Raw genomic sequence first — 27,577 nt, 5'->3', positions numbered from 1 at the left:
ACTCACTGTATCCCTCTGCCATTAAAGCCAGAATTGAACCCTTATTTTCCTCACTGAAAATTTTTCAACTCTTTTGGCATGGTCAATACTTATCTTTTGATTCCAATTGCTTTTGAGGTACTACTAGCACTGTTTTTTCCATCCAGCTGGTCCTACTGCAAGAGGATAGTGATGACAACAGCAGTGTTTTTTATACTTTTCCTCTTTAAATAAGATTTGCTGGTGAGCACCTCATTAAGTAGAATGAGGTGTGCTTGTGTTGGAATTCAACAGACACTGGAATGGAATGGCTGCCATACATGTTGATTAAAGAAAAATTTGAAGTGGTCTCTTAATTTTTTCCAGAGCTGTATATACATATGCTGGCGGCCAAATGTTTAGAATAATGTACAGATTTTGCTCTTCTGGAAAGAAATTGGTACTTTTATTCACCCAAGTGGCATTCAGCTGATCACAATGTACAGTCAGGACATTAATAATGTGAAAAATTACTATTACAATTTGAAAAAATATTCAGAACTACTTCAGGGAGTTCTCATCAAATAATCCTCCATGTGCAGCAATGACAGCTTTGAAGATCCTTGGCATTCTAGCTGTCAGTTTGTCCAGATACTCAGGTGACATTTCACCCCACGCTTCCTGTAGCACTTGCCATAGATGTGGCTGTCTTGTCGGGCACTTCTCACCATACAGTCTAGCTGATCCCACAAAAGCTCAATGGGGTTAAGATCCATAACACACTTTTCCAATTATCAGTTGACCAATGTCTGTTTCTTTGCCCACTCTAACCTTTTCTTTTTGTTTTTCTGTTTCAAAAGTGGCTTTTTCTTTGCAATTCTTCCCTTAAGGCCTGCACCCCTGAGTCTTCTCTTTACTGTTGTACGTGAAACTGGTGTTGAGTGGGTAGAATTCAATGAAGTTGTCAGCTGGGGACATGAGGCGTCTATTTCTCAAACCCGAGACTCTGATGTACTTATCCTCTTGTTTAGTTGTACATCTGGGCCTTCCACATGTCTTTCTGTCCTTGTTAGAGCCAGTTGTCCTTTGTCTTTGAAGACTGTAGTGTACACCTTTTGTATGAAATCTTCAGTTTTTTGGCAATTTCAAGCATTGTCTAGACTTCATTCCTTAAAAAAATTGACTGAGTTTCTAGAGAAAGATTTTTTTTTTTTTTGCTATTTTTTGTGAATTAATGTACCAATTTCCTTCCGAAACCTGTACAAATCTGTACATAATTCCAAACTTTTGGCTGCCAGTATGTGTATGTGTGTGTGTATGTGTGTGTATATATATATATATATCTCTCTCTCTGAGGGAATCACATCGCTTTCCTTCATGTTTGACAGCGGCAAAACTAATGCTTGAAAAGCCTGAAGCAGTCGCAACATATTCAAATGCACAGCTGCCATTGTATCATCTCCATAGTAAAAGTAAGTGTCTCCGCCTCGTATTCCCCAAGTTTTGCGTTCACTATTAAAATCCCAAAAGAGGGTGACGCATCGAGAGGGAGACGCAACTAACGGTGACGCATCGAGAGGGAGACGCAACTAACAGTGTCGAGTGGAGTAAGAGCTGCCTGTGGCGATGACTGGTCCAGTGAGAGCTACCTGATTTTACCCCCTCTCTGTTGCTTTCGTTTCTCACCGCAGGTAGTTCCTTATGAGCCAACCTTGAGGTTTGTCGGTAGACAACATTGGATATGAACTGTGTGGGTGGGGAAGCTTTTGAATACCTTGTATGCGGTGTAGGGATGGGCATTTTGACCATTTTGTCTACTCAAGTACTCTGACTAATTACTCGTTGAGTACTCGGGGCAATGACATGTACATAACTGTATATATAATAACATGTCTGACAAATGTCTTTGGGTGCTGCATTGCATCTTGTTCCATTGTATCATGTATTCATTATTATAGGCTGTTATAAAATAATCTCTTATAAAATGTCAAAGGTTTGCGCAATCAAAATATAATGCATCATATTTTGTCATTATGTGAAGATTCGCTGCCCAACTCAACGAAAGAATGTGCACAACGCGCATCTGTCTGTTCGTCCTTCAGGTTACCGTAGTAATCTTAGTAAGCGTGCACCAGTTTTTTTAGTGAGTGTCAGAACCGTCTATTTTCAAATCGCTTTTGGCTTAACAGGAGACGCCATAACATTGCCTTTTTTAATATGCGTTAAGTTTAAGTTCAGTTTTGAAGATGCTGCATTCTGTTCCATTTAGCTGTGCTCTGTCTAGCTGTTTGTAACACTCGCCTGCTCTATATGCGCTGCTTCAGCGCACTGAGTCCACTGCCTCATGCCTTGTGTGTGTGTGTGTGTGTTCGCCCCCAACTGTTCACTCCTGTGGGGAAAGCCACGATGCTCCGTATTGTTGTTGCTGTGATGATTCATGAAGCATTCCATTCAACTCTGACTTTGTCGTTTTCTAACTTGGAAACTCGTGTGGAAATCTTCAACTCCCCATTTCGTCGAGATGCAGGTGTTACATCACGCAAACATGTCGAAATCCAGGGCAGGGAGGTTTACAGTGACAAACATTCACTTTTATTAAATAATATCCATTAATGAGTCAAAGTTCTTACATTTAAATGTAATTTGTGTTTAGCAAACGTTTTGCAGAGACAGGTGTTCAAAACACGGTTAATTACACTCTTGATTATCGTAACAATAGCATTGCAGCGTCGTATATCAGTTTGGCTGCTATAATGTACCCCTCAAAATCACAACGTAACCAATCTCAAAATTAAAAATAAGCTCCCTCTTTGACACATTTGTGTTTAGTTGTCAGGTTATTGTCACTGAATTTCGAATTTAGTGAATAGTCACATCATGCATAATAATCATCGATCATTGTTTTCATGATCGATCATTGCTGCCACGTCCAAGTACTCATGCCCATCCCTAATGCGACGTATTTTTGAATGTTGTCTCCGTAGTAACCATAAACTCAACATCAATATTTTAACTTTTACAACTAAGAAAAACAATTGTCAATATAAATGTAACAAAAATACCTCTGTTGCATTTCATATATTAGGGGTGTAATGGTACATGTATTCATCCCGAACCGTCATGGTTCAGTGCATGCAGTCAGACGAAGAATAACATCAGAGTCAGTCACAGGCGATCCACACTCCAATCCAGAAGGGGGTGCGCAGTAATGCAACGCTTTTTGCTAACCACCAAGTGGTTATCTCTATCTGCTGACTGGGTTGGGAAAATGAGTCAACACATTAGTAATTAGCACTCACTGATAAGTTACATCTCACACTTAACTGCAAATTCTACATCCGAAAACACTGGTAGAGCCCACTGCTAATATTAGGGCCATTTAACACGGACATGATTGTTAATTCGCGGAAAATGTGGGGCAGTTCTATGCACTGATTGTGCTCATGAAACCCTGATGCGTCTGTGTTATCGTTTAAAGAAAATAAGAGGTATCATAAAAATGTATTTAGTACTACCTTGAAGAAGCTATTTGACAACAGATACTCATATTCCACAAGACAAAATGGTAACTGAATTTAAACAAATGATCTGGTTAAAAAGTTTACATTCTCTTGGTTCTAAAATTATTAGTTTACCCAAAAATTTAAATTCGGTCATTGTTTACTCACTCCTGTGTTGTTAACTCCATATGATTTTCTTTCTTTTTCTTAACACAAAGGGAGAAATTGTGAGATTTTTTTTTTTATTGTGCTCAGTGATGTCACACAATGGCAGTTTATGTTAATCACCTCTTCATGCTTCAAAAGGACATAGAAGTATAATTCAGAAGTTATTTATTGTATTTAAATTATTGTATTAGACTCATGTCTTGTTCTGAAGGAATACAATAAGGTTTGGTGAGAAACAAACTGAAATCTGATGTATTAAGTGAAACTCTTCACCAACTGTTGATCTCCTGTGCGCGTTCATGAGACGGACTGCACTTGAGCTTTAGAGCTATTGGCACGAGCACAAACCCTTTAATATGGTTTGTTGCTTTATGATTAATGACTGTTTGTGTAATAATTGTTCATGAGTCCCTGCTTTGTCCTTAGCTGTGAAGCTGGCCACTTTTCTTAAGAACAATACTGTACAATCTTCTGCACATTTGAGTTCTTCCCAACAGTGGCTAAATGATATAGACATCCAGCTTTTGACACTTACGACAATTGATGGACACATTCACAACTATTACAAAAGTTGCAAACATTCATTGATGCTCAAGAAGGCAACAAAAGAACCAAGGGGATGCAAACTTTTGAACAGGATGATGTGTAAATTACAGTACATTTTGTGTAATGTAGCTTTTGAAGGGCAGGACTACATAAAATATATAATCTTTTATCTCTTATATTTGCATACATTCTGAAAGGGGTGTGAAAACGTATAGGCCTAAAACAAAAGGGGTATGCAAACTAGAGCCAGACCGATATGGGATTTTTGAGACCGATACCGATTTTAGAGAGGGAAAATTAACCGATATGGTGGCCGATATTTAATTTTTGAGCTGGAATGAAAACAGTCCTTTTCTATGTGGATTTTGCACCGATATGACTAAGCAAAGATACTCAGAATGCTGCTTTCTTAAATATTTTTATCAAAGAACATTTGACATTATCATTATACATTGTCAACAAATTCTAGAAATGAACACTGAGAAAATAAAGAATAAATAAAATAAGTAGCTAAATAAACATCAGTACTATATTTTTAGTATCAGTCAGTTGCTGACCATTTAAATAAAGAATAAATAAAAATACAATAAATAGCTAAATAAACATCAGTACTCTTTAGTATCAGTCAAATGCTGACCATTAAAATAAAGAATAAATAAAAATAAAATAAATAGTTAAATAAACATCAGTACTATATGTTTAGTATCAGTCAGTTGCTGACCATTTAAATAAAGAATAAATAAAAATACAATAAATAGCTTAATAAACATCAGTACTGTATGTTTAGTATCAGTCAAATGCTGACCATTAAAATAAAGAATAAATAAAAATAAAATAAATAGCTAAATAAACATCAGTATTACTGTTTAGTATCAGTCAAATGCTGACTATATTAATACTGCTGAGACAAGAGATAAAGAGCAGCAGTGGTGTTACACTGTATTCTGCTATACAAGTTCAGGGGAAACCTTCAACGGTGGAAAACCAGACTTTTAAATATTACATTTTATAAATGAAACGACTGGAATTGTTCGGTTGAAGGGGGTACCAAACTGTGAATCCTGAACAAAACAGTTTGGTGAATACACGTTTACACGCTGACCAGGTATGAAAGTAGCTACGTGGTTAGCTAGTTAGCTGTAAGCTCGTTGTCACGTAACGATGTAAATGATGGACTTTATTTACTTTCCAGCATTTTGTCCCACCAACTAGGTAACAGCGAAGTGTGAAATCAACACTCACCAGACACAATCCACCACCTGCAAAAAGATGCTCTGATGTTTACCTTTCAATCTGCTACATTACTGACAAACTATAGCTGGCTAACAGCAAACAGACATGAGTGACATGGTTGTCAGGGACAAGGTTAACATTATATTAGTTATATTGAAAAGGGAAAATGATGGGGTGATTTTATTTTTTTTTTAAGTTTCCAGTATGTATTTAACAAACTAGTTAACAACTTACTGTGATGACACCGCTGAACTCCGCCCTGTCTGCAGAGCCACCGCCAGTTCAGCTCGTAAACAATGGAGTCGGAGCGTGCTCTGCTGGACGAACTACGCTATGACATGGCATTGTTTTCTGCATTCTATGTTCTGAAAAAAAGTTTTCATATCAGCGCATATCGGTAAAATAATATGCTTACGCTGCTCAAGAATGTGTTTTGGTATTCATTGTTAACTAGTCAGGCTTACAGTATATACAGCCCTACAAAGCTAAAAGGCAGTAACTTCGGCAAGACTGAAACTGAGAAAAATGGCTGATGGCTTTTTAATTGTTCAGCACTCACTCAGTTTTCTTTGAATCTGGGAATAGTTGAGCCAAACCCTTATGCCACAGGACATATCATAGTCCAAGACAGTGGTTCTCAACCTTTTTGATAACGAGGCTTTCCCTTTGTCCAAGACAATTTTTTGAAGCCCCAAAATCTAGGAGTGTCAGTAGATTAAAATCCTTAACATAATTAATTTCGTGATTCTAGACATTTCAGGAACTGTCAGTTTATAAGTTATAGGTCTGTCATTAACTCATTTCAGAGCCCTAGCCCTCTGGTTGAGAACCACTGGTGTAAGAGACTTAATTTCAGTCATAACACAATTTGACCAAATGTGTAGTTGAGTTTTGCCTTTGCAGGGCATTGTAGTCAGCTCTCTTACTCCGAGGCTTTGATTTGACAAAGTAGGGAATCCAAGTAGATAAGATTTATGCAGGATACAGCCAGTCTGAGCTTAATAACTTTGGGACTATTTCCCACTAAGCTGTGTGCTCATCTCCAAACGTCCATTTTTGTTTGTCGTAGTTGGCAGACATCGAGGGATGAAGCACATTCTAGTTCATATGAAAATAATTTACTATTTGAATAATTTATGGCTATGTACACATTTTACTGCATCACTTAATGTTACAAAATAGCATGGAGTATGAAGCATATTCTTTCGCAAGAAAGAACACAGCAAGTCTTTTTCCATCTTCAACTGACAGAATATGCCTCACAATTAACTACAGGAAAAAAAAAAGAACTGCTGCATTCCCCCAAAGCCCAGCTGAGAGAGGATAATGGCTGCTTGTTATGACCCTTTAACATCAATCCGTCTAGTCTGCACGCTCAGAGAATCAGATGTCTTTCAACAATAGCATCAATTTGACTTGATTGTTGCAGAGTGTGATGTGATGTATATTGGATGATTTTCTTTGCTAAGCAGCATGACTTTCAGTTTAGTTTCTCACTGCATAACTTTGGTGAGTTGAAATGCCAAACCTGATATTTGATTTCTGACCTGAGCCATCTATGATGGGGAAAAATTGTCCACATTAAAGGATTAGTTCACCCCAAAATTGTAATTTGCTCATCATTTACTCACCATCATGCCATCCCAGATGTGTAAGACTGTCTTTCTTCAGCAGAACACAAATTAAGATTCTGAATATTTCAGCTCTACAAGTCATAAAATACAATTGAATGGGTGCCAAATTCCTGAACCTCCAAAAAGAGCCATGGCCTTTTGAATTACTTTTATGATGGCTACATGTGTTTCTTTTACGTCACGTGGATGGCCGTGTACGTGTGTGCCGTTTACCTGGGGAAGTGATGGCACCAGGATTCACTGTGGGAAAACAACAAGCCGGTGGAGGGTGTGTGATACTCTGGGCAATGATCTGCTGGGAAACCCTGGGACCGGCCATTCATGTGGACATTAATTTGACACGTGCCATCTACCTAAACATCGTTGTAGACCAGGTACACCCCTTCATGGCAATGGAATTCCCTGATGGCATTGGCCTCTTTTAGCAGGATAATGTGCCGTGCCACACTGGTTTCGAACCGCGGTCTTCCGAGTTTAAGGTACACGCTATCATGTGAGCTACCTCGGAAGGTATTTACAGTGCATTAATAAAGTATTCAGACCCTTTCATTTTTTTCAAATTTTTTTATGTTGCAGCCTTATACTAATATGCTTTAATTTTTTTCCCACATCAATCGACACTCCATAACCTGTAATGACAAAGGAAAAATCTGATTTTTGATAACTTTGCAAATTTATTAAAAAGAAAAAAATTTAATATCACGTTGACATAAGTATTCGGACTCTTTGCTATGACACTTGAAATTTAGCTCAGGTGCATCCCATTTCTCTGGATCATCTTTGCGATGTTTCTACACTTTGATTGGAGTCCACCTGTGGCAAATTCAATTGATTGGACATGATTTGGAAAGGCACACACCTGTCTATATAAGGTGGCACAGCTGAAAATGCATATCAGAGCAAAAACCAAGACATGAGGTCAAAGGAACTGTCTGCAGAGCTCAGAGACAGGGTTGTGTCGAGGCACAGATCTGAGAAAGGCTAAAACATTGAAGCTTCCCAAGAGCACAGTGGCCTCCATAATTCTTAAGTGGAAGAAGTTTCGAACAACTAGGATTCCTCCTAGAGCTGTCCGCCCAGCCAAACTGAGCAACTGGGGGAGAAGGGCCTTGGTAAGAGAGGTGACCAAGAACTTGATGGTCACTCTGGTTGAGCTCCAGAGATCATGTGTGGAGAGGGGAGAAACTTGCAGAAGGACAACCATCACTGCAACACTCCACCGAGCTGGGCTTTATGGCAGAATGGCCAGATGGAAGCCTCTCCTCAGTGCAAGACACATGAAAGCACTCTTGGAATTCGCAAAAAAGCACCTAAAGGACTCTCAGACTGTGAGAAACAAGATTCTCTGGTCTGATGAAATGAAGATTGAACTGTTTCGCCTCAGTTCCATGCTTCATGTCTGGAGGAAACCAGGCACCGCTCATCACCTGCGCAATTCCATCCCATCGGTGAAGCATGGTGGTGGTAGCATGTTGCGGGGGTGTTTTTCAGCAACAGGGACTGGGGGACAGGTCAGGGTTGAAGGAAATCTGAACGCAGCAAAATACAGAGATATCCTTAATGAAAACCTGGTCCAGAGCACTAAGGACCTCAGGCTGGGCCGAAGGTTCACCTTCCAACAGGAAAATGACCTTAAGCCCACAGCCAAGGCAACGCAAGTGTGGCTTAGGGACAACTCTGTGAATTACCTTGAATGGCCCAGTCAGAGTCTGGACCCAATCGAACATCTCTGGAACCTGAAAATGTCTGTCCACCAACGGTCCCCATCTAACCTGACAGAACTTGAGAGGATGTGCAGAGAAGAATGGCAGAAAATCCCCAAATCCAGGAGTGTAAAGCTTGTCACATTATACCCAAAAGGACTTGAGGCTGTAATTGCTGCAAAGGTGCTTCAACTAAGTACTGAGATAAGGGTCTGAATCCTTATGTCAATGTGATATTTCATTTTTTTTCAAAGTTATCAGAAATCGGGTTTTTGCTTTGTCATTATGGGGTATGGAGTGTAGATTGATGTGAAAAAAATATATAATTTAAAGCATTTTAGCATAAGGCTGCAACATAACAAAATGTGAAAAAAAAAAATGAAGGCGTCTGAATAATTTCTGAATACACTAAACATTGGGATAAGTGTGTAAATGTAGTTGAGTCTGTTATACAAGCATTAAAATGTATCATTTTTCAAATGATGCATTATAGGAAAAGCATTTCGATATAAGTGTGTGAGAAATTATGCAAAAAAATACTTTATAAAGTCATAATCAGCCATTGAACTTTGTACTTTTTTTTTTGTTTGTTGTGAAAGTGAATAAAACGCTCAGTTGTTGCATCTCTAGTGTTAATTTCACCAGGAAACTGGCATGTAAAAGTCAGTTTGCAAAAATGTAGTTACTGTATAGTAACATTCCGTCAGTGAGACTAGGTTGCAGCCGAACGCAATGCAGTGCACTAAATAAATAAATATAGTGCATCCGGAAAGTATTCACAGCACTTCACTTTTTCCACATTTTGTTATGTTACAGCCTTATTCCAAAATGGATTCAATTCATTATTTTCCTCAAAATTCTACAAACAATACCCCATAATGACAACGTGAAAGAAGTTTGTTTGAAATCTTTGCAAATTTATTAAAAATAAAAAACGAAAAAATCACATGTACATAAGTATTCACAGCCTTTGCCATGACACTCAAAATTGAGCTCAGGTGCATCCTGTTTCCACTGATCATCCTTGAGATGTTTCTACAACTTGATTGGAGTCCACCTGTGGTAAATTCAGTTGATTGGACATGATTTGGAAAGGCACACACCTGTCTATATAAGGTCTCACAGTTAACAGTGCATGTCAGAGCACAAACCAAGCCATGAAGTCCAAGGAATTGTCTGTAGACCTCTGAGACAGGATTGTATCGAGGCACAGATCTGGGGAAGGGTACAGAAAAATTTCTGCAGCATTGAAGGTCCCAATGAGCACAGTGGCCTCCATCATCCGTAAATTGAAGAAGTTTGGAACCACCAGGACTCTTCCTAGAGCTGGCTGCCCGGCGAAACTGTGCGATCGGGGGAGAAGGGCCTTAGTCAGGGAAGTGACCAAGAACCCGATGGTCACTCTGACAGAGCTCCAGCGTTTCTCTGTGGAGAGAGGAGAACCTTCCAGAAGAACAACCATCTCTGCAGCACTCCACCAATCAGGCCTGTATGGTAGAGTGGCCAGACGGAAGCCACTCCTCAGTAAAAGGCACATGACAGCCCGCCTGGAGTTTGCCAAAAGGCACCTGAAGGACTCTCAGACCATGAGAAACAAAGATTGAACTCTTTGGCCTGAATGGCAAGCGTCATGCCTTGAGGAAACCAGGCACCGCTCATCACCTGGCCAATACCATCCCTACAGTGAAGCATGGTGGTGGCAGCATCATGCTCTGGGGATGTTTTTCAGCGGCAGGAACTGGGAGACTAGTCAGGATCGAGGGAAAGATGAATGCAGCAATGTACAGAGACATCCTTGTTGAAAACCTGCTCCAGAGCGCTCTGGAACTCAGACTGGGGCGACGGTTCATCTTCCAACAGGACAACGACCCTAAGCACACAGCCAAGATAACAAAGGAGTGGCTCCGGGACAACTCTGTGAATGTCCTTGAGTGGCCCAGCCAGAGCCCAGACTTGAAACCGATTGAACATCTCTGGAGAGATCTGAAAATGGCTGTGCACCATCGCTCCCCATCCAACCTGATGGAGCTTGAGAGGTCCTGCAAAGAAGAATGGGAGAAACTGCCCAAAAAATAGGTATGCCAAGCTTGTAGCATCATACTCAAAAAGACTTGAGGCTGTAATTGGTGCCAAAGGTGCTTCAACAAAGTATTGAGCAAAGGCTGTGAATACTTATGTACTTGTGATTTTTTTTTTTTTTTAATAAATTTGCAAAGATTTCAAACAAACTTCTTTCACGTTGTCATTATGGGGTATTGTTTGTAGAATTTTGAGGAAAATAATGAATTTAATCCATTTTGGAATAAGGCTGTAACATAACAAAATGTGGAAAAAGTGAAGCACTGTGAATACTTTCCGGATTCACTGTAAATAAATGATTGTAAATGTCACAGGCAGAATGATGACCATGTCATTATAAGTTATTTAGTGGTGGAGTCGCTTGGTTAAAGATATGAGCTCATAATTTAAAGGCTGTAGGTACAAAATATGAGAGAGACAATCTATTAATTTTCACTGTTGTTATGTGGCTTTGAGCAAAGCATACCAGTGTGCTTCAGTGGAAGTCTTCTTGTTGTAAATGTACAACACTTAATGTACTGTGTATATGTTAAAGTATAGGTCTATGCATTTCTCTTTAGATCTTAAAACATAGTTTAGTTTTAAGTTTTAAAGTTATAAAGAATTGTATATTTGGGACAGTTTCCATTATTAGATGGCTAACACAATATTTTGGGATGTTTTGTGAAGGTTCTGAAAGTTGTTTGAAGCCCTTATTGTATTGTACTCATAATTCCTTTACCCATTAATTCTAGAAGAGTTAAACAGTTGCTTTTATGGCTAATTCAGTGTGCCACTGGAGGTCAGCATTGACTTTTTACTGAGAGAATCAGCCCTTACTGGATTGGTTGCTGTTGAAAGCTTACTGGTCCCTTTTACCTGCTGCTTTTTTGTTTTAATTTACATCATGATTAAGAAATATATGGTTATCATGGGATATTAAAAAATAGACAAAGATATAGCACTCTTATTTATCTTCTTTTGCTTCATTGTCCTAAAAGCTAAAATATTCTTGGGAGTTGAACTTGCTTTATGAATCATTTGTCATACCAAGTTTTTCAGCTGACCCTTCTAATTGTAGTTTATACTTACAGTCATTAATCATTTTTAAATGTAAACATACTTTTTTTTCAAGCAGCAACTCTCAACTAATCATTAAAGTTAGGATGAGTTCTTTTCTTCCATTAGGTTATAAAATGAAAGACATATTTTGTGCTAATTCAAAGCAGCAAAAATGTGTTTTGCTTTATACATTCGGATTTGCTTTTTCTATTAAAACATCAATGTTCGACAGCCATGTGGATGGTGACTGATTAATGTGCGGCAATCATTAGTAGCCTGTGTGTTTTTTAAGCAGAATGGTCCACTGATGCTGCTGTGCTCTGCATTCTGTCTCTTTGACAGAGCTCCAGTTCTCTGATTGGCACCATGTTGTAAATCTATGGAAAAGACCCTCTTTGACATTGTTTTCCTTCCTTCTCGCTGGATTTTATCCAGTCTTCAGACTTAGCAGCAGCTACATAATAACATCCTTGTAGTAGGCAAAGCAGAGTGCGCGGGCTGACATTCCTGAAGATACAATTCTGGTCTTACTACAGATGTCAGTGAAATACTCGAGCATGTCCTCAACTAAAGAGTCATACACTCTTTCGTCTGTCAAACGTCAAGCTTGCGTTGGTGCTTACACAGCCAGAAGAGGCATCTGGGTTATTGTAGTATGCTTTGTTGTCTGGCAAATTGGTCATTGGATGGATGTAATTAGGCATGCATGGATGTGATTTAAGTGACTATCATTTTTGTTATACTAATGAATGTAAAATCAGTGTTATAACTTATAAATTGTACACATTGTTTTCAAACAGTTTTATATATAATAAAAAAATATTTATTGCAAATTTATATTGCAAATATTTCTATACAATTTCATGATATATTAATTGGTAGAATGTAGAATTTTTATATTTTTAAAAAGTTAAAATGTAATTATAATAATGATGACAAATTATTTTAGAATATATATATATATATATATATATATATATATATATATATATATATATATATATATATATATATATATATATATATATATATATATATATATATATATATATTGATTGGAGAATTGGTAATATATGTACCATTTTTAAAGAAAATGAGTGAGCAGGCTAAACACATTTATTTTATTTCTTATGGGATTCATATTCAATTGGGATCATAAAACAAAACATGGCAACAAAGAAAAAAATGAAATGACCCCTGTTCAAAAGTCTGCATACCCTTAGTTCTTAATACTGTGTATTGCCCCCTTTAGCATCAATGACAGCGTGCAGTCTTTTGTAATAGTTGTCTATGTGGCTCCAAATTCTTGCAGGTGGTATAGCTGCCTATTCGTCTTGGCAAAATGCCTCCAGGTCATGCAAAGTCTTTGGTCATCTTGCATGAACCGCACATTTGAGATCTCCCCAGAGTGGCTCGATGATATTAAGGTCAGGAGACTGTGATGGCCACTCCAGAACCTTCACCTTTTTCTGCTGTAACCACTGGAGGGTAAACTTGGCCTTGTGCTTAGGGTCATTGTCATGCTGGAAAGTCCAAGAGCTTCCCATGCGCAGCTTTCATGCAGAAGAATGCAAACTGTCTGCCAGTATTTTCTGATAACATGCTGCATTCATCTTGCCATCAATTTTCACAAGATTCCCCGTGCCTTTAGAGCTCACACACCCCCAAAACATCAGTGAGCCACCACCATGCTTCACAGTGGGGATGGTATTCTTTTCACTATAGGCCTTGTTGACCCCTCTCCAAACATAGCGCTTATAGTTGTGACCATAAAGCTCTATTTTGGTCTCGTCACTCCAAATTACAGTGTGCCAGAATCTGTGAGGCATGTCAAGGTGTTGTCGGGCGTATTGTAACCAGGCTTTTTTGTGGCATTGGCGCAGTAAAGGCTTCTTTCTGGCAACTCGACCATGCAGCTCATATTTGTTCAAGTATCGTTGTATTGTGCTCCTTGAAACAACAACACCGTCTTTTTCCAGAGCAGCCTGTATTTCTCCTGAGGTTACCTGTGGGTTTTTCTTTGTATCCCGAACAATTTTCTGGCAGTTGTGGCTGAAATCTTTCTTGGTCTACCTGACCATGGCTTGGTATCGAGATCCCCGAATTTTCCACTTCTTAATAAGTGATTGAACCGTACTGACTGGCATTTTCAAGGCTTTGGATATCTTTTTATATCCTTTTACATCTTTATAAAGTTCCATTACCTTGTTACGCAGGTCTTTTGACAGTTCTTTTCTGCTCCCCATGGCTCAGTATCTAGCCTGCTCAGTGCATCCACGTGAGAGCTAACAAACTCATTGACTATTTATATACAGACACTAATTGCAATTTAAAAAGCCACAGGTGTGGGAAATTAAACTTTAATTGCTGTTTAAACCTGTGTGTGTCACCTTGTATGTCTATAACAATGCCAAACATTCAAGGGTATGTAAACTTTTGTTCAGGGCCATTTGGGTGATATCTGTTATCATTATGACTTAAAAAGTAGCCAAACAACTATGTGATAATAAATGGCTTCATATGATCACTACCCTTAAAAGAAAAGACAGTGTTTTATTTTTTTGCATGATCAGTCATATTTTCAAAATCAATGCCAAAATTTCACAATTTCTGCCTGGGTATGCAAACTTTTGAGCACAACTGTGTGTATAGATATATAATATATATATATATACACTCATATCTTTTCAGGACCAGTTCTGTTCAGTTCTATTGCTTGTTCTGCACCTGATCAGCCTGAATGTAGCCCACTATTTTTGATGGCTTATATGTTTGATCTTTTCTTATAGAGAAAAGTATATGAAAAACTCTCTATTATTTTAACTTTGAGCATTTATATTGTTTAAGAACTTTATTTTGATGAGAAATTATAATGTGCATTTTTCTGAAGATATTAATACAAAAATTATATTTTGTCACACTCTGTCATTCAAGTGTTGTAATATTGAATTGAGATTATATCGGATCCTGAACCCCATATCGTACATCGACCCGAATTGTAAGAGAACTATATCTTTCCATCCCTACTGATTGGAAGTGCTATTGTGAGTCGGCATAACGTGGCTGATCCTAGGATACTGGGACTGTCAAACTACATGCAGACTTTCCATGTGATCATGTTGCCAAAACTGTCTTCTGATTACGTAGACTGTACATTACTGGAGCTCTTTAATGTAACTGAAAGGTGCTTTGTGGCAACTTTTAATACACATGCTAAAAAAAAAATAAAAAAAACATCTCGATGTATATTGTCCTTTTTTTTCCCCTCTCACTTCCATTAAAAAAGAGAAGGAAAAAAAAACAATCACTTTTGGCTAACAATGGATAAGAGTTTTTATTTTCATAGATTGCAGCTGTGAATGGTCTCTGTGTTGCATTGCTTCAGATGAGGAAAATTGGATGTTGAGCATTATTGCCGTAATATAGTTACAAAGGAAGACTTTGTGACTGTATGCTATGATCTACTCTGATGGACACCAGATCTCTGCAAATTGGGCCTCATGGTTGAGGAAATGGTCTGCTCTTAAAGAAAAAAGGACTGGAAGTGCTTGGTAAATATGTGTCAAAATGAGCCTTTTCTCTCATCTGCCATCTGCTGAACTGATAACCATTTGAGTTATAACCTACAGTAATTGTAATCTTTGTTTTCTCAAATCCTAAAATGGAGATGCTTTCTTGAGGACACAGTAAAGTTTTACTTAATATAAACCATGATTATTAATTTCATTCTAAAGATCCTGGTCAAGCTAACAATGCTGAAATGTTTAAAAATGGCTAGCAATTGCACACTTACTGTCAATTCCATTTTGATGGTTTGTATTCTGTCTAGTAGTTCTCTCTCTGATCAAAAATATTTGTAGATTGCTTCCTTTTGGCTGTATCACTGCTTCAAAATCTCACTTCAGTTTGCATCTCATCTCTTGGCAGAAAGCGCAGGTATCCCCAACAGCAACCAGACACCTTTATGAGGACTAACACTCAGGATGTATTTGCCCTGGCCTGAGCTCTCACAGCTGGGTATATTTGCTTTTTCTCACTTCCTTCAGGAAGTTGTGATTGCCAGTTCATTGTGATTGACTGGGTAATGAGTTGAAAATCAGAATTAGATGACTGATTTCAAGGTCTACCTCTCACACAAAGTGCCATTCAAAGTCCCATCCCAGCTTGACAAATGTCACTTTAGTTTAGCATGCAGAATTTGTTTTTGTTTGGATATTTTGTCACTAAAAGCACTTTTGACTTTAATATAGAGAAAACGTTTGTTCCCAAACCTCTTCCACTGCCTGTTTACAACAAAATATAATTGCACATTGTTCCACTGAATATGATTCACTGTTTAGTTTCCTTAAATTTGCATGCAAATATGAAAATTTTGTTAGATTGTGAAGTCATTTTTTAAAGTAACATTATGTGAATTCGACAAAAGTGTAAGATACAATTTGGTACAGTTTGAAAATTAAAACAATTATGTAAACCAGGCTTTGTATTTTCATATACAAAGTTGTTGTGCAAGTTGTTTCTCATATATCAAATTTAAATGGAAAAAGAAAACAACATTTGACATATGAAAACAGTTCATTATTATCAAATCAGTTAGTTAAAAAAGTGATTTATGTTTGTTGCATAAGATACAGATACAAACTAATGTAAATTTATTTTTTGTGCATTTTGATTTTGACTCATGTTTGGCCAAGAGGGACCGTTTTATCCCTCTTCATCACACAAATACTTTTGCATCCCCAGAATACTTTTTAATGCCTCATCGTTGTATTTCCTTTGGGAAGGCGTAGGTTCGCCTTGGTGAGTTTTTAAATTGGTGAAAGTGTGGGTGGGACCACATATTATCTTCATTAGTGGAGCATATACCTAAGGCTCTGGGCTTACTGCCTTTTTCCAGATGTCTCTCTTTAACACTCCCAGCTTAATGACTTTGAACTTGTGCAATAGCAATTGATTGTTGTCTTGCCTTGTTGCAGACAGCCCATAATGAAAACCTTGTTTGCGATCCTCATTGAATTCTAATCAACACACTCCACTCTACATGTTTTATGCTTCACTTCTGCTGTACACTTTGTAGATCATGCTTCATTCACCTATTAAAGTCTATTGATTGATTAAGTTGTGTCATTTCATTAATTAATAATACAATAGACTGGTGGTTAATGTCTGGGGTGAAGTCACATCAATGCCTCAAAGACTCATGAGACTTTTTTTTTTACCCCTTCTTAATACAGTGCATGTACCACTATTCTATATTGTTTTAAAAGAACAAGACACTGTAAGAATTCTGTAGTACCAGTCACATATGGCAAATAAAACACCTCAAAACCTTTCACCAGATGTCGAGACTTGACTGAGTTTTATAACCACGACTACTGACATCAGGACTCCAGCGGTCTAAAGCAAAGACATATAAAAGCAAAGGATGCAGGTTTCTAGCAAGGTAAAGGAATAAAGAAAAAGTGTTTAAAAGCTAAAGTTCGGGACTTACTTAACTCACGTGGTAAAAATTATCACAATCCTGAAAAGACAATTGTAATATGTGACATGTTTTGTCCATTTATTTGATCATCATCTTTCAGTTTATGGGTCATTGACAAATAAGGTTGTCCGAGGTGATAAAAATGTTTCAGCTTTGTAGACATGTAATCTTTGAGTTCATGTTGTTTTTACAAATGGTTTGAAATACATTAATTGCAATTTGTTCAAAAAATTTTTTTAATGGTTTTAAAAATGTCATGTGGTGCAACCATCAAGTAAAAGGTATTAAATCATGTATCTTTGCATACATGAGTGTACACAACTTCATCATTAATTTCAAAAAAGTTTTCAAACATTTTTACAAATATGAATTTTTAAGTCAAGAATATCAAGAAGTTTTCTCATGGTTGGACCAAATGACCTGAACAAAATGTGCCTTTTTATTAAAATGTAAAACATATTGGTATGACAAAATTATTTGTTTTTAAATCTTCACACACAGTATTGTGGGTCTAAAGAGATCTTCTCTGTTTTATGATTTTATCACATGACAACAAAATGGCTCCCTACATGTTGGATGTGCCACATGAGAGACTGTTGTGCGTGAAAATCCCAGGAGATCAGCAGTGACAGAAATACTCAAACCAGCCCGTCTGGCACCAACAATCATGCCACGGTCCAAATAACTGATCACATTTTTTCCCCATTCTGATGGTTGATGTGAACATTAACTGAAGCTCCTGGCCTGAATCTGCATGATTTTATGCACTGCACTGCTGCCACATGATTGGATGATTGGATAATCGTATGGATGATTGTTGGTGCCAGATGGGCTGGTTTGTGTATTTCTGTAACTGCTGATCTCCTGGGACTTTCACGCACAACGGTCACTAGAATTTACTCCGAATGGTGCCAAAAACATCCAGTGAGCGGCAGTTCTGTGGACAAAAATGCCTTGTTAATGAGAGAGGTCAACAGAGAATTGCTAGACTGGTTCGAACTGACAAAGTCTACGGTAGCTCAGATAACCGCTCTCTACAATTGTGGTGAGATTGTGGGTTGGCACTGTTTTAGTGGCACGAGGGAGACCTGCACAATATTAGGCAGGTGGTTTTAATGTTGTGGCTGATCGGTGTAGTTCCAAATACATATATCGCGATCTTCATTGGAATTTTCGCTTAACTTCATTTGTTTCGTGCAATCCGTTGTACAGATGTTGCCGTCAGTGGCGGATGATTGCGCCATAAACGCACAGACGGTCACTCCGCTTCTCACGCTCCGCATCAGTTCGGTGTTGTGCTCACGGGCTAAATTACGTGTGACCTTTTGGACCATTTATTCAAAATATACTGTCCTAGTGAGTAACGCTATGTTATATTCTACTTCCCTGCCCATCAGCTCATCTCGTGTATCTGTCTGTTTGAAAAGCCTCCTCACCTGCTAGAAGCCAAAAGTGCAGAGAATTGGATGTTATATCATGTCTGACAGAACACAAAATATAATGTAACCAAATGCTACAAAGCAGTTAATAATAATATTAACAAAAATAATATCTGGATAAATAGCCTTGATGTTAAATAAAACATTATTAAATGATACAATAATAATTTTACATGAACCACTTTTAGTGTATGAATCATATCTCTGACTCATTTTCATTGGTAATGTTTTATTTTTGCATTGTTTTATTCAGTTGGCCTTATGGAGTTGCTAAGTTTTTTTTAAAGGGATAGTTGATCCAAAAATGAAAATTCTCTCATTTACTCACCCTCATGCCTTCCCAGATGTGTATAACTTTTTTCAGCAGAACACAAAATAAATTTTTTAGAAAAATAGCTCTGTAGTGACCAGACATTTGTAGTTCCAAAAATCACATAAAGGAAACATAAAAGTAATCCAAAAGAATCCAGTGGATAAATGCATATCTTCTTTATTTGATTTTTGCAGCTACAAAGGTCTCATCACTACAGAGCTGAGATATTCTTCTAAAAATCTTGTAGTGTTCTGGTGAAGAAAGTCAGTCATATACATCTGGGAGTAAATGATGAGAGAATTTTCATTTTTTGGGTGAACTAACCCTTTAAGCTTCTCATTCCAAATCTGGAGAAATGCTGTCATCTCCTCCTCTATGTCGGTGCAGTAGTTTTGTAGGCTATGTTAATTTAATAGCCAAAATATTTGGAAATATGTGAATGAGAAAAAAAAGTTTTTTTTTTCCAGTAACAATGCACATATGGAATGTACAGATCATCCAATTTTGTAATTATTGAAACATGCCATTTTTCAAATGTAATTGCTTAAATTATAACATAAAAGGATGACACAGTCATTTTACAAGGTTAGAATAGAAAAAAAAAATGCACCTGTAAAGGTAAAAAAATAAATAAAAAAGCCTCTGGAAATCAAATATTTCCTCTTAATGGATTTCTGACTATGGTTCCACCTGACCTATACAGGAATTGAGAACAGTAGCCCCTGTGAGATTTAGGCGAGTTTGTTTTAAAATTTCGGATGTTTACCCCCCACCCCCACTCAAAGTGTGTAAATCCCCCCACACACACGATTCGGATAAGGGGGGAATTGCCCCCCATTTTCAGAAATGAATTTCAGGCCCTGTATATATTAAGGGGGAGATTATTAAGCTTATTCTCATGAGCCTTGACTTTAATGTGTTTCAGGTCGACTTCATGCCATGCAGACGGGAATGAAGCTAGATAGCAAAACTCCTGAGTGCCGAAAGTTTCTTGTGAAACTAATGGATCAATTAGAAATGGTAAGCTAGTAAGTAAGTCCTTAACTGTGTAATTTATAGCTGTTTAACAGAAATTCATATATTCTTAATATGGATCTGAATCCTTATTTAACAATTAAGGTATTCAGAAGTCACATAACTTTATCTTCATAGAAACCATATTATTTTTTTATTAACTTGTATTTACAGAAAATTATGTGCAAGAATAGTTTATTGACCGGTTTTGTATTATTTTGTGCATTCATTTCAAAAAGTGATGAATGACCTTTCGTACTAAAGGCACCGTATTCTTATTGCAGTTCAAAAGGCTGAATTTATAGGTCTCCTCAGAAGGGGAGCAGGAAGCTACAGAATAAGCTTTGCTTTTATGCCTAAGCATTGTTATAGACATTTCAGAACCAATTAGACGAGAGTGGAGATCCTGCAGTCTCCAGAGCACACTTTTACTATCGCCTTCGCTCAGTTCATTAAATGTCACAGAGACAGGAAACAACAACCTGTCGAGACCCAGATCCTGGTGGGCAAATCCGGTCAAAAGGTCTACAGCAAAAAGTGGACTAAATTCTCTTTTAACACTATTTAACCTGCATGAAAAGATGATGCTCTTCTCTTTAACTGTGATCTGAATTGTCTAGCTGTCATTTACAGGTCAATGCACAGGAAATGTACTATACAATAAACTTAATTCTATTCCTTAGCTATTATAGATAAGTTGTGGGCTTGGGCATCTTTATTCATTTTGTCTGTAGAAGAGTTTGCTGGTTTGACAATGCTTTGGCATTCAATTTATTAGCATCATGAGTACAGTTATTTACTTCCTTAAATAGGCTTAGACAAAATAGGCTTTCACGGTTTTGCTCACCAGCAATAAAGGTTTAGTTTCTATTTACCAAACCTGTATGACTTTCTTCTCTGGAACACAAACGGAGATGTTAGGCAGAATGTTAGGGTCTCACAGCCTCAGTTACCATTTACTTTCATTATATATGGGGAAAAAAGATGCAATAAAATTGAATGGTGACTGTGGCTAACACTCTGCCTTGCATCTCCTTTTGTGTTCTAAGGAAAATAACGAAGTCATGTATGTTTTGAACAAAATTATGTTAAATAAAAGATGACAGAATTTTTATTTTTGGGTGAACTATCCCTTTGAATTATTTTTATGTAGGAGCTGTAGCTGCTTGCTAAGATAAAAGTTGATAGTTTTTGCTCTTGTCTCAGCAGCCATGCATTTTCTCACATCTTTGTATTTTATGAACAAGATTGGCACAGAGAATCAAAATATTTGCAAAAGCAGAACTTGCATAATAATGTTCACTTCACCTATATCATGATATTGATCAAAATACCCGCAAGTCTCTTTGAAAAATAACACACATTACCTTTTCCAATTTTTTTAAAACAGAACAAGCTTCCTTTTTGTAACACTGGTCTACAGTGTTAAAATGACTCCAGTGTCTGTCTCCTTTTTTTTTTCCCAGGGCGATTTTGAGCAAACCCCAAGGAGTACATGTGCAGAGACAAGATCTGGTTTCATGGCTTTGATTTAGTTTGCACTGGTGACCAAATGCATTCAATCTCACTTTCTCTCTGCACCATGTTTACACACTTCCTTCCGAATCATGTTTTTATATTCTTTTGCAATACAGCACAAGCGACGTACTGTGCCTTGCAGGGATTTTTCGTGGTATAGGTGAAAAATGTAATTAAAACATGAACAGTAAATCCATTCAGGCACCCGGCTTCCACCTGTTGAAATATAACCAGTCGTATTTGCTTTTCTGATTTTACAAGGAAACCTGATGCTCTCTAGCAAACTGTAACATCACAGAGAGGAAGGCAGGGCCTGGGGCCACTGACTGGCCAAAGCTTGGCCATTTGGGTGCTGGCCATTTCAAACCTCTAAATAAAAGACAGGTTTACTAATGTGTATGTGTCACACAGTTTGCCCAGATAGAGGTCAGGATTAGGGCTGCAGATGCGCTGAATCCTGCCACACTCCCATTGACGCTTCAACAAAGTTTAATTTGACTATACAGGACCACCCCAAACATGCTTTTAGAACAATCTTGGTTATACTTTTATAATCATAGTCTAAAATTTATTTAAAATGAAGCTACAGCACATTGATTGTCAATGTACCAACATGGAGAAGGACGAAGCCCATGAATTCAGGTTTTGTTATAAACTTTGGAAATGCAGGCCAGCTTACAACCCACAGGAAAACAAATAGACATATTTAGTGTGGTGGTGTGCTCAGTATTATTAGAGGTTAGGACAGCAACAGCCTACTTTAGTGCATATGCTCTACACAGATACAATGTGATTGTCTGTTGCATTTTAACAGTTTTCTGTGAATTATGAGGCTGCAAATTAATTTGTGTGGTGCCAAAAGGATCATAATAATAGCTGGGTGAATGAGTCCACTAATTGTGCATGGGCGACTCTCCAGAGGACTTTCTTTTGTGGCACGAAATTAATTGCACTGGGGTTCTGGAGTGGAATCAAAGTGGCTGATGCATCCCAGAAATTAATGAGTCATGTCATACCGGTAAACCAGAGCTTTACAGAATAATCATCTAGAATTTAGAGTGCAGCAAACACTCTTTACAGTATTGCTCATGCTTAAAGTAACAGTTGCTTGTCATGTCACACTATTTTGATTTGAGTTGTCAACTTGTACTACCTAATTTTGATAGAACATTTTGATTGTAATTAGTGTCAGGGATACACACAGAAAACTAACTTTTAAGTGGTTTTGTTCTTTATTTCAGATGAAAAAGGAGCTCAGTGACAACGAATCCGTCTCCCAAGAAGTAGTTGGCAATGCTCACGTTGAGAATTACGCTTTGAAAATGTTCCTCTATGCAGACACTGAAGATCGATCAGGACGTTTCCACAAGTAAGCCAGGGTCTGTGTTGACTTTGGGAAGAGTTGGCCCCCTGCCTTTCCATCCCCATGGACAGCAATAGATTTTTAGACTTGTTCATTTCAATTGTGTTTTTGGGAGTGTTTGAATACACAAGTCTTGATTACCGTTTCCTCTTAATGAACCATGACACAAAATGTGAGTAGTAGCGGCTAAAATTAGCATCAGAGCTGGCTCTGTATAGAATAGTTGCCTAGGAGTGAGACGGCATGGATTAGCCAGGTGTAGCGTTACAGGTTACGGCAATATAATGAAGCTGTTGTGGATAGTGACGTCATAAGCACTGCAGGGCTGGTAAAGGTCCCAGTAGCTGAATACCTGGCAGTGGCTCAGGCCTCAGGTCATGAGGACTGGCACTACCCAAAGGTATTTTAAGTGATTGTTACTTTGGCTGTGATGAGATACAGGGAACCTGTGTCTAGGTAAGCATTTATATAATGCTCACCTAGAAGTCATAAAAATTCAGGATGTTGTCGTATATGTAGGAACTTTGTACACAATGCAAACACACCTCTGTGGATTGCTAACAAAAGGGGAAATTCACTGAGTAATAAGTAATTATGCAATTTAGGCAATGGTGCAAACGCGCTCACAAAAACTGTGATTAATTCTATTTGCATGACGCAATTCTGATCTTGCAGGCTGCTTCTGAGCATCTATATTGAGGAGGATGCTGCAGAACAACGCAGTTTGGCAAACTTTGCGGGGGCAGTACAGCATCATCCCAGTACTGTGATCCTGGCACTTCAATAATCTCTTTAAAATGCTCAAAGTGTGCTTGACTGCACTATGCATATGGATATATGCCAGATTATAATGCTCTTCATCATTTGATCATTATTTGATGAATTACTGCTTCCATGATCGACAGAAAATGTACACAAACATCTCTTTGAAATAAAATTAACTTTACCACCTGCTGTCTTTGGTTGGTAATAGTTTGATGTTAATTGCGTCAGGCAAATAGCAAAGAGTTTTGTTCTATCTGAAACACTCGGGATGATTGGAATAAATGCGAATGTAGAGATTTAGCCCGTCCTACGTTTCAGCGCTCAGATACTTCCTCAAACCGTCAGATCCAGCTGGAAGGCGATGACGGCAGGGGAGAGGAGCTTACCCCTACAGCAGGACTAGACCTAAACTGGTGGTGATGGAGTGGAGGGGGGTGAAAACAGTGGAGGCATACGAGTGATGAAAGACCGCTTTGCAGAGCTTATAAAGCAGAGGCTGGATTGTGATTGGATCAGATGCCTGAATTGAATGAATTTGTAAAGATCCAGAGTTTTTCCTGTTAGAACTAAGCTTACACTTCCATTGAATGAATTGCAATCTATAATGAGCCCAATTTAAATAGAAAGGAGGCATGTTTGCGCTGAAATGAATGACAGTGACTGTCATTCAGTGACAGTGACTTAATTTAAATACTCAAGACGAAGTGATATTTTAACACTGATTGCTGGTGGTTAGTGAATAAGAGGCAGGTTTTTGCGTTGAAATACATGCACAAAATAACTGTTTAGTGAATTCACCCCAAAGTGTTATGTTGATACAAGAAGAAACAACAGTATCCCCTGAGGTCTCAAAAGACATTCTGAAAGCAAAGTCTTGGAACAAACTTTAACAATGTGTACCACATTTACCCTTATGCTCTTTGTCCACTTCCTGCTGATGAGGTTTAAAGTGAAGATCAATCTTACCCTTGGAAGCTTTCAGACCTGCATACACTCTCTGGCCAGGGGCCACTTTTCAGGATGTATTCACATATTTAGAATTTGTTCATACAATGCCAAAAAGGTGAAAGATTATTTACTTTGCAATTTTACTTTCAAAACAAGTTTAAGCTATTTATTATTCTTCTGAAAAGACGATGCCAGTATTGTCAGCAATGTTCTGACCTGAGCAGGGTGGAATAAAGATAATAATGTACTAAAAGAGGCATTAGATAAAATACTAAGTTCTTTGTTTGCAATAGAAGGGCATAGTCACACCTACTGTACAGTATAGTCTCATGTAGCTGAATTTAACAAAAAGGAATATGCAGTTCTAATCGTGGATATCTAGTTCACTTGATACAAAGTACTTCAAACACAACTATGTGCATCTTTTACAGATTTATATACGGATGCACCGATGCCACTTTTTCTCTATCTGAAATCTCAGTAGCAACCGATTCCCGATCCGATACCAGTGTTGTTTTTTTTTCATAATCGGTTTAGAATATCTATACCTCACTGTTTGGAACTAATTTGGGGTACTCTTTTATATTTAAAGAAACACAAACCTCTAACTACACCTTATTTATATAAAAATATATAGCCTGTTAATAAATGTATTGTTAAGTAGTCTAATGGATAATGTAGCAGCAAAATTAACAGTATAATTATTAAAATGTATTATTATTATTAGCTTTTAGAATTTTTAAAATAAGACGTTTAATATATTTTAGTTGTACACCTTTAACCCCCTCTGACTTTTTTTTTTTTTTTTTTGAAGGTCGGAACACTCCAGGTAGTCCTGTAAGTGTGTGTGTATGAGGGCACAGTAGTTTAATTTGCTTCTTATTCAAAATTTGGTGATAAACTCCCCTGGGGCCGTTCATAATGCATCATAAGTAAACCTATTGAGCATTTAATCTGAGATGATGTTCGTAAGTAGCGCTCGCATATGAAAATAGCCGCGATCGCCTCACCAGCCTGCTCATGCTATGTATGTTTGTCAACAGAGCCGCACCATTCAGTAAAACGCACTGCGCATGCATATGTGTTTTTACTTGTTAAACTCAGCTTTGTGAATCGCAAAAGGCTATCACATGGCTTCAATTGGCTTTAAATAAAATGCACTAGTCATATGGACTACTATAGTCAATGGTGCTATTATGGTTCTTTTATGTGTTTTTTTTTTTTTTTTTTTTTTTTTTTTTTTTGAGCTTGACCGTAACGAACATGATTAACACACAATATCTGACTTGGATCAGGCTCGTCAGACCGATACCCGATCCATCTAAAAATGCCAGTATCAGAGCCGATATACTGATCCAGTTATCGGATCGTGCATCCCTAGATTTGTGTAGTGTCAGCCAGTTAGATTGGAACGGGTCAGCTTATACCATTTTTGTGTGCAGTGTACATCAATATATGTCAGTAAATGGACTGTGGGCAATCTGTTGGCATGTTGTCCGAAGCTAAGACTATGCCTTGTATAAAATTATCAGACATACACGATTCTACCAAGGATCTTTATTTTAAGATGGAAAAGGGAGCTGCTGTATGAGAATAACACCAAACATGAATTTCTAGGCCATTGCATAAGTACCCATAGGAAATTAAAAACACTTAAGTAAACTTGTCTTTGATAATTGATATTTAAGTAAGAAAACCAGTTTGGGGTCAATAGCAAAAGCAATATGTTGATGACATCAGCAAAGCGGTGTGTTCTAATGGTACCGTGTGTAGACAAATAAACCCACAATTGAAAACTGAGAAAATCATAAAAAGGACATATTGTGAGTCAGGATTACAAGTGGACTACATTGATATTCCATCCCAAACAAAAATGCAACCGTGAAACTGAACCTGTATAAACAAGACCGGGTCAAGTATCTTTTTTTGTGTGTGCGCATGTGTGTGTGATGTTATCAGGGATGCAAACTATTGCATTTCAGCTTAAGTCTCCTTTTCTGAAGCTAATTTGCCCAATTTATTTTTATTTATTTTTTCCTACATTTTCCTTATTAAAATCACTTGAAAGGGTTACTTTAAGCTTAACACTTAAAATGCTTTAAATACAACAAATAAACTAAAAATATACAGCTGGTACACCAGCTGTGACTTTCTCACCTTTATCACCTCTCTTGAGTTTGCATCCCTGTGATTTTCATATAATTACATTTTCTTGGAAGGTTACTCTTTATTATGTTTCTTGAGTTCATGATGTCCCTGTTTCTCAGAAAAATAACACACCGTACTGGTTTGATTTATTATAAAATGACTAATTTGTTTTTGCAACACTTTTCAATGCACTTTTTTTTATGTCTGAATATATCTTACCATTTACATTTATGGAATTCTTAGTGATTGTTATTGATCAAGATACTGAATTGGTATGTATACTTACAGGTAATTGTTTGATATTCATCTCAGTATATTGTAAACAAATATGTGTGCCCCAAGGGATGAATCTACCGCTGACTAAATCTCTCACATGAGTAGGTGTGGGGGAAAAAGCAATATATACTGGTCACAAAAATATATAGCACAAAAATTAGCAAAAAAAATAATAAAAAAAAAACAATGTAAAGTGGTGGGGTCTTACATAACACTGATTGACAGGCTGACTGTACATTGACATGCTTATTACAGCTACTTATTAAACAAGTAAATTGACATTATTTAAATGCGTATCAATATATAATCTTGTAAAGAGTGATCCAAGAGATATCAAACTAGTACAGCTATGTAGGAAATTGGTTGCCTGGAACTACAGTGAGATACAGTTTAGCAGTCATTATACAAAAATATCTTCGCTGTGTAAGAAATATATGGACAGTAAAATT

General features: G+C 37.5%; 1 protein-coding gene across 2 annotated transcripts in view; it reads left to right on the top strand.

Annotated features, from left to right (window-relative positions):
- Positions 1-27,577, top strand: part of LOC127415941 (vacuolar protein sorting-associated protein VTA1 homolog) — a 59,707-nt gene that overhangs the window by 11,698 nt on the left and 20,432 nt on the right. For both annotated transcript variants that reach the window (XM_051654975.1, XM_051654974.1), the window contains exons 2-3: positions 20,022-20,116; positions 22,870-22,997. In XM_051654975.1, coding sequence (XP_051510935.1) covers positions 20,022-20,116; positions 22,870-22,997 — 223 coding nt within the window. The remainder of the gene's footprint in view (positions 1-20,021; positions 20,117-22,869; positions 22,998-27,577) is intronic.

This window comes from Myxocyprinus asiaticus, chromosome 25 (assembly GCF_019703515.2).
Source record: "Myxocyprinus asiaticus isolate MX2 ecotype Aquarium Trade chromosome 25, UBuf_Myxa_2, whole genome shotgun sequence".
Classification (NCBI taxonomy): domain Eukaryota; kingdom Metazoa; phylum Chordata; class Actinopteri; order Cypriniformes; family Catostomidae; genus Myxocyprinus; species Myxocyprinus asiaticus.
Note: the sequence above shows the minus strand (reverse complement) of the source record. Positions and strands in the feature narration are given on the sequence as shown.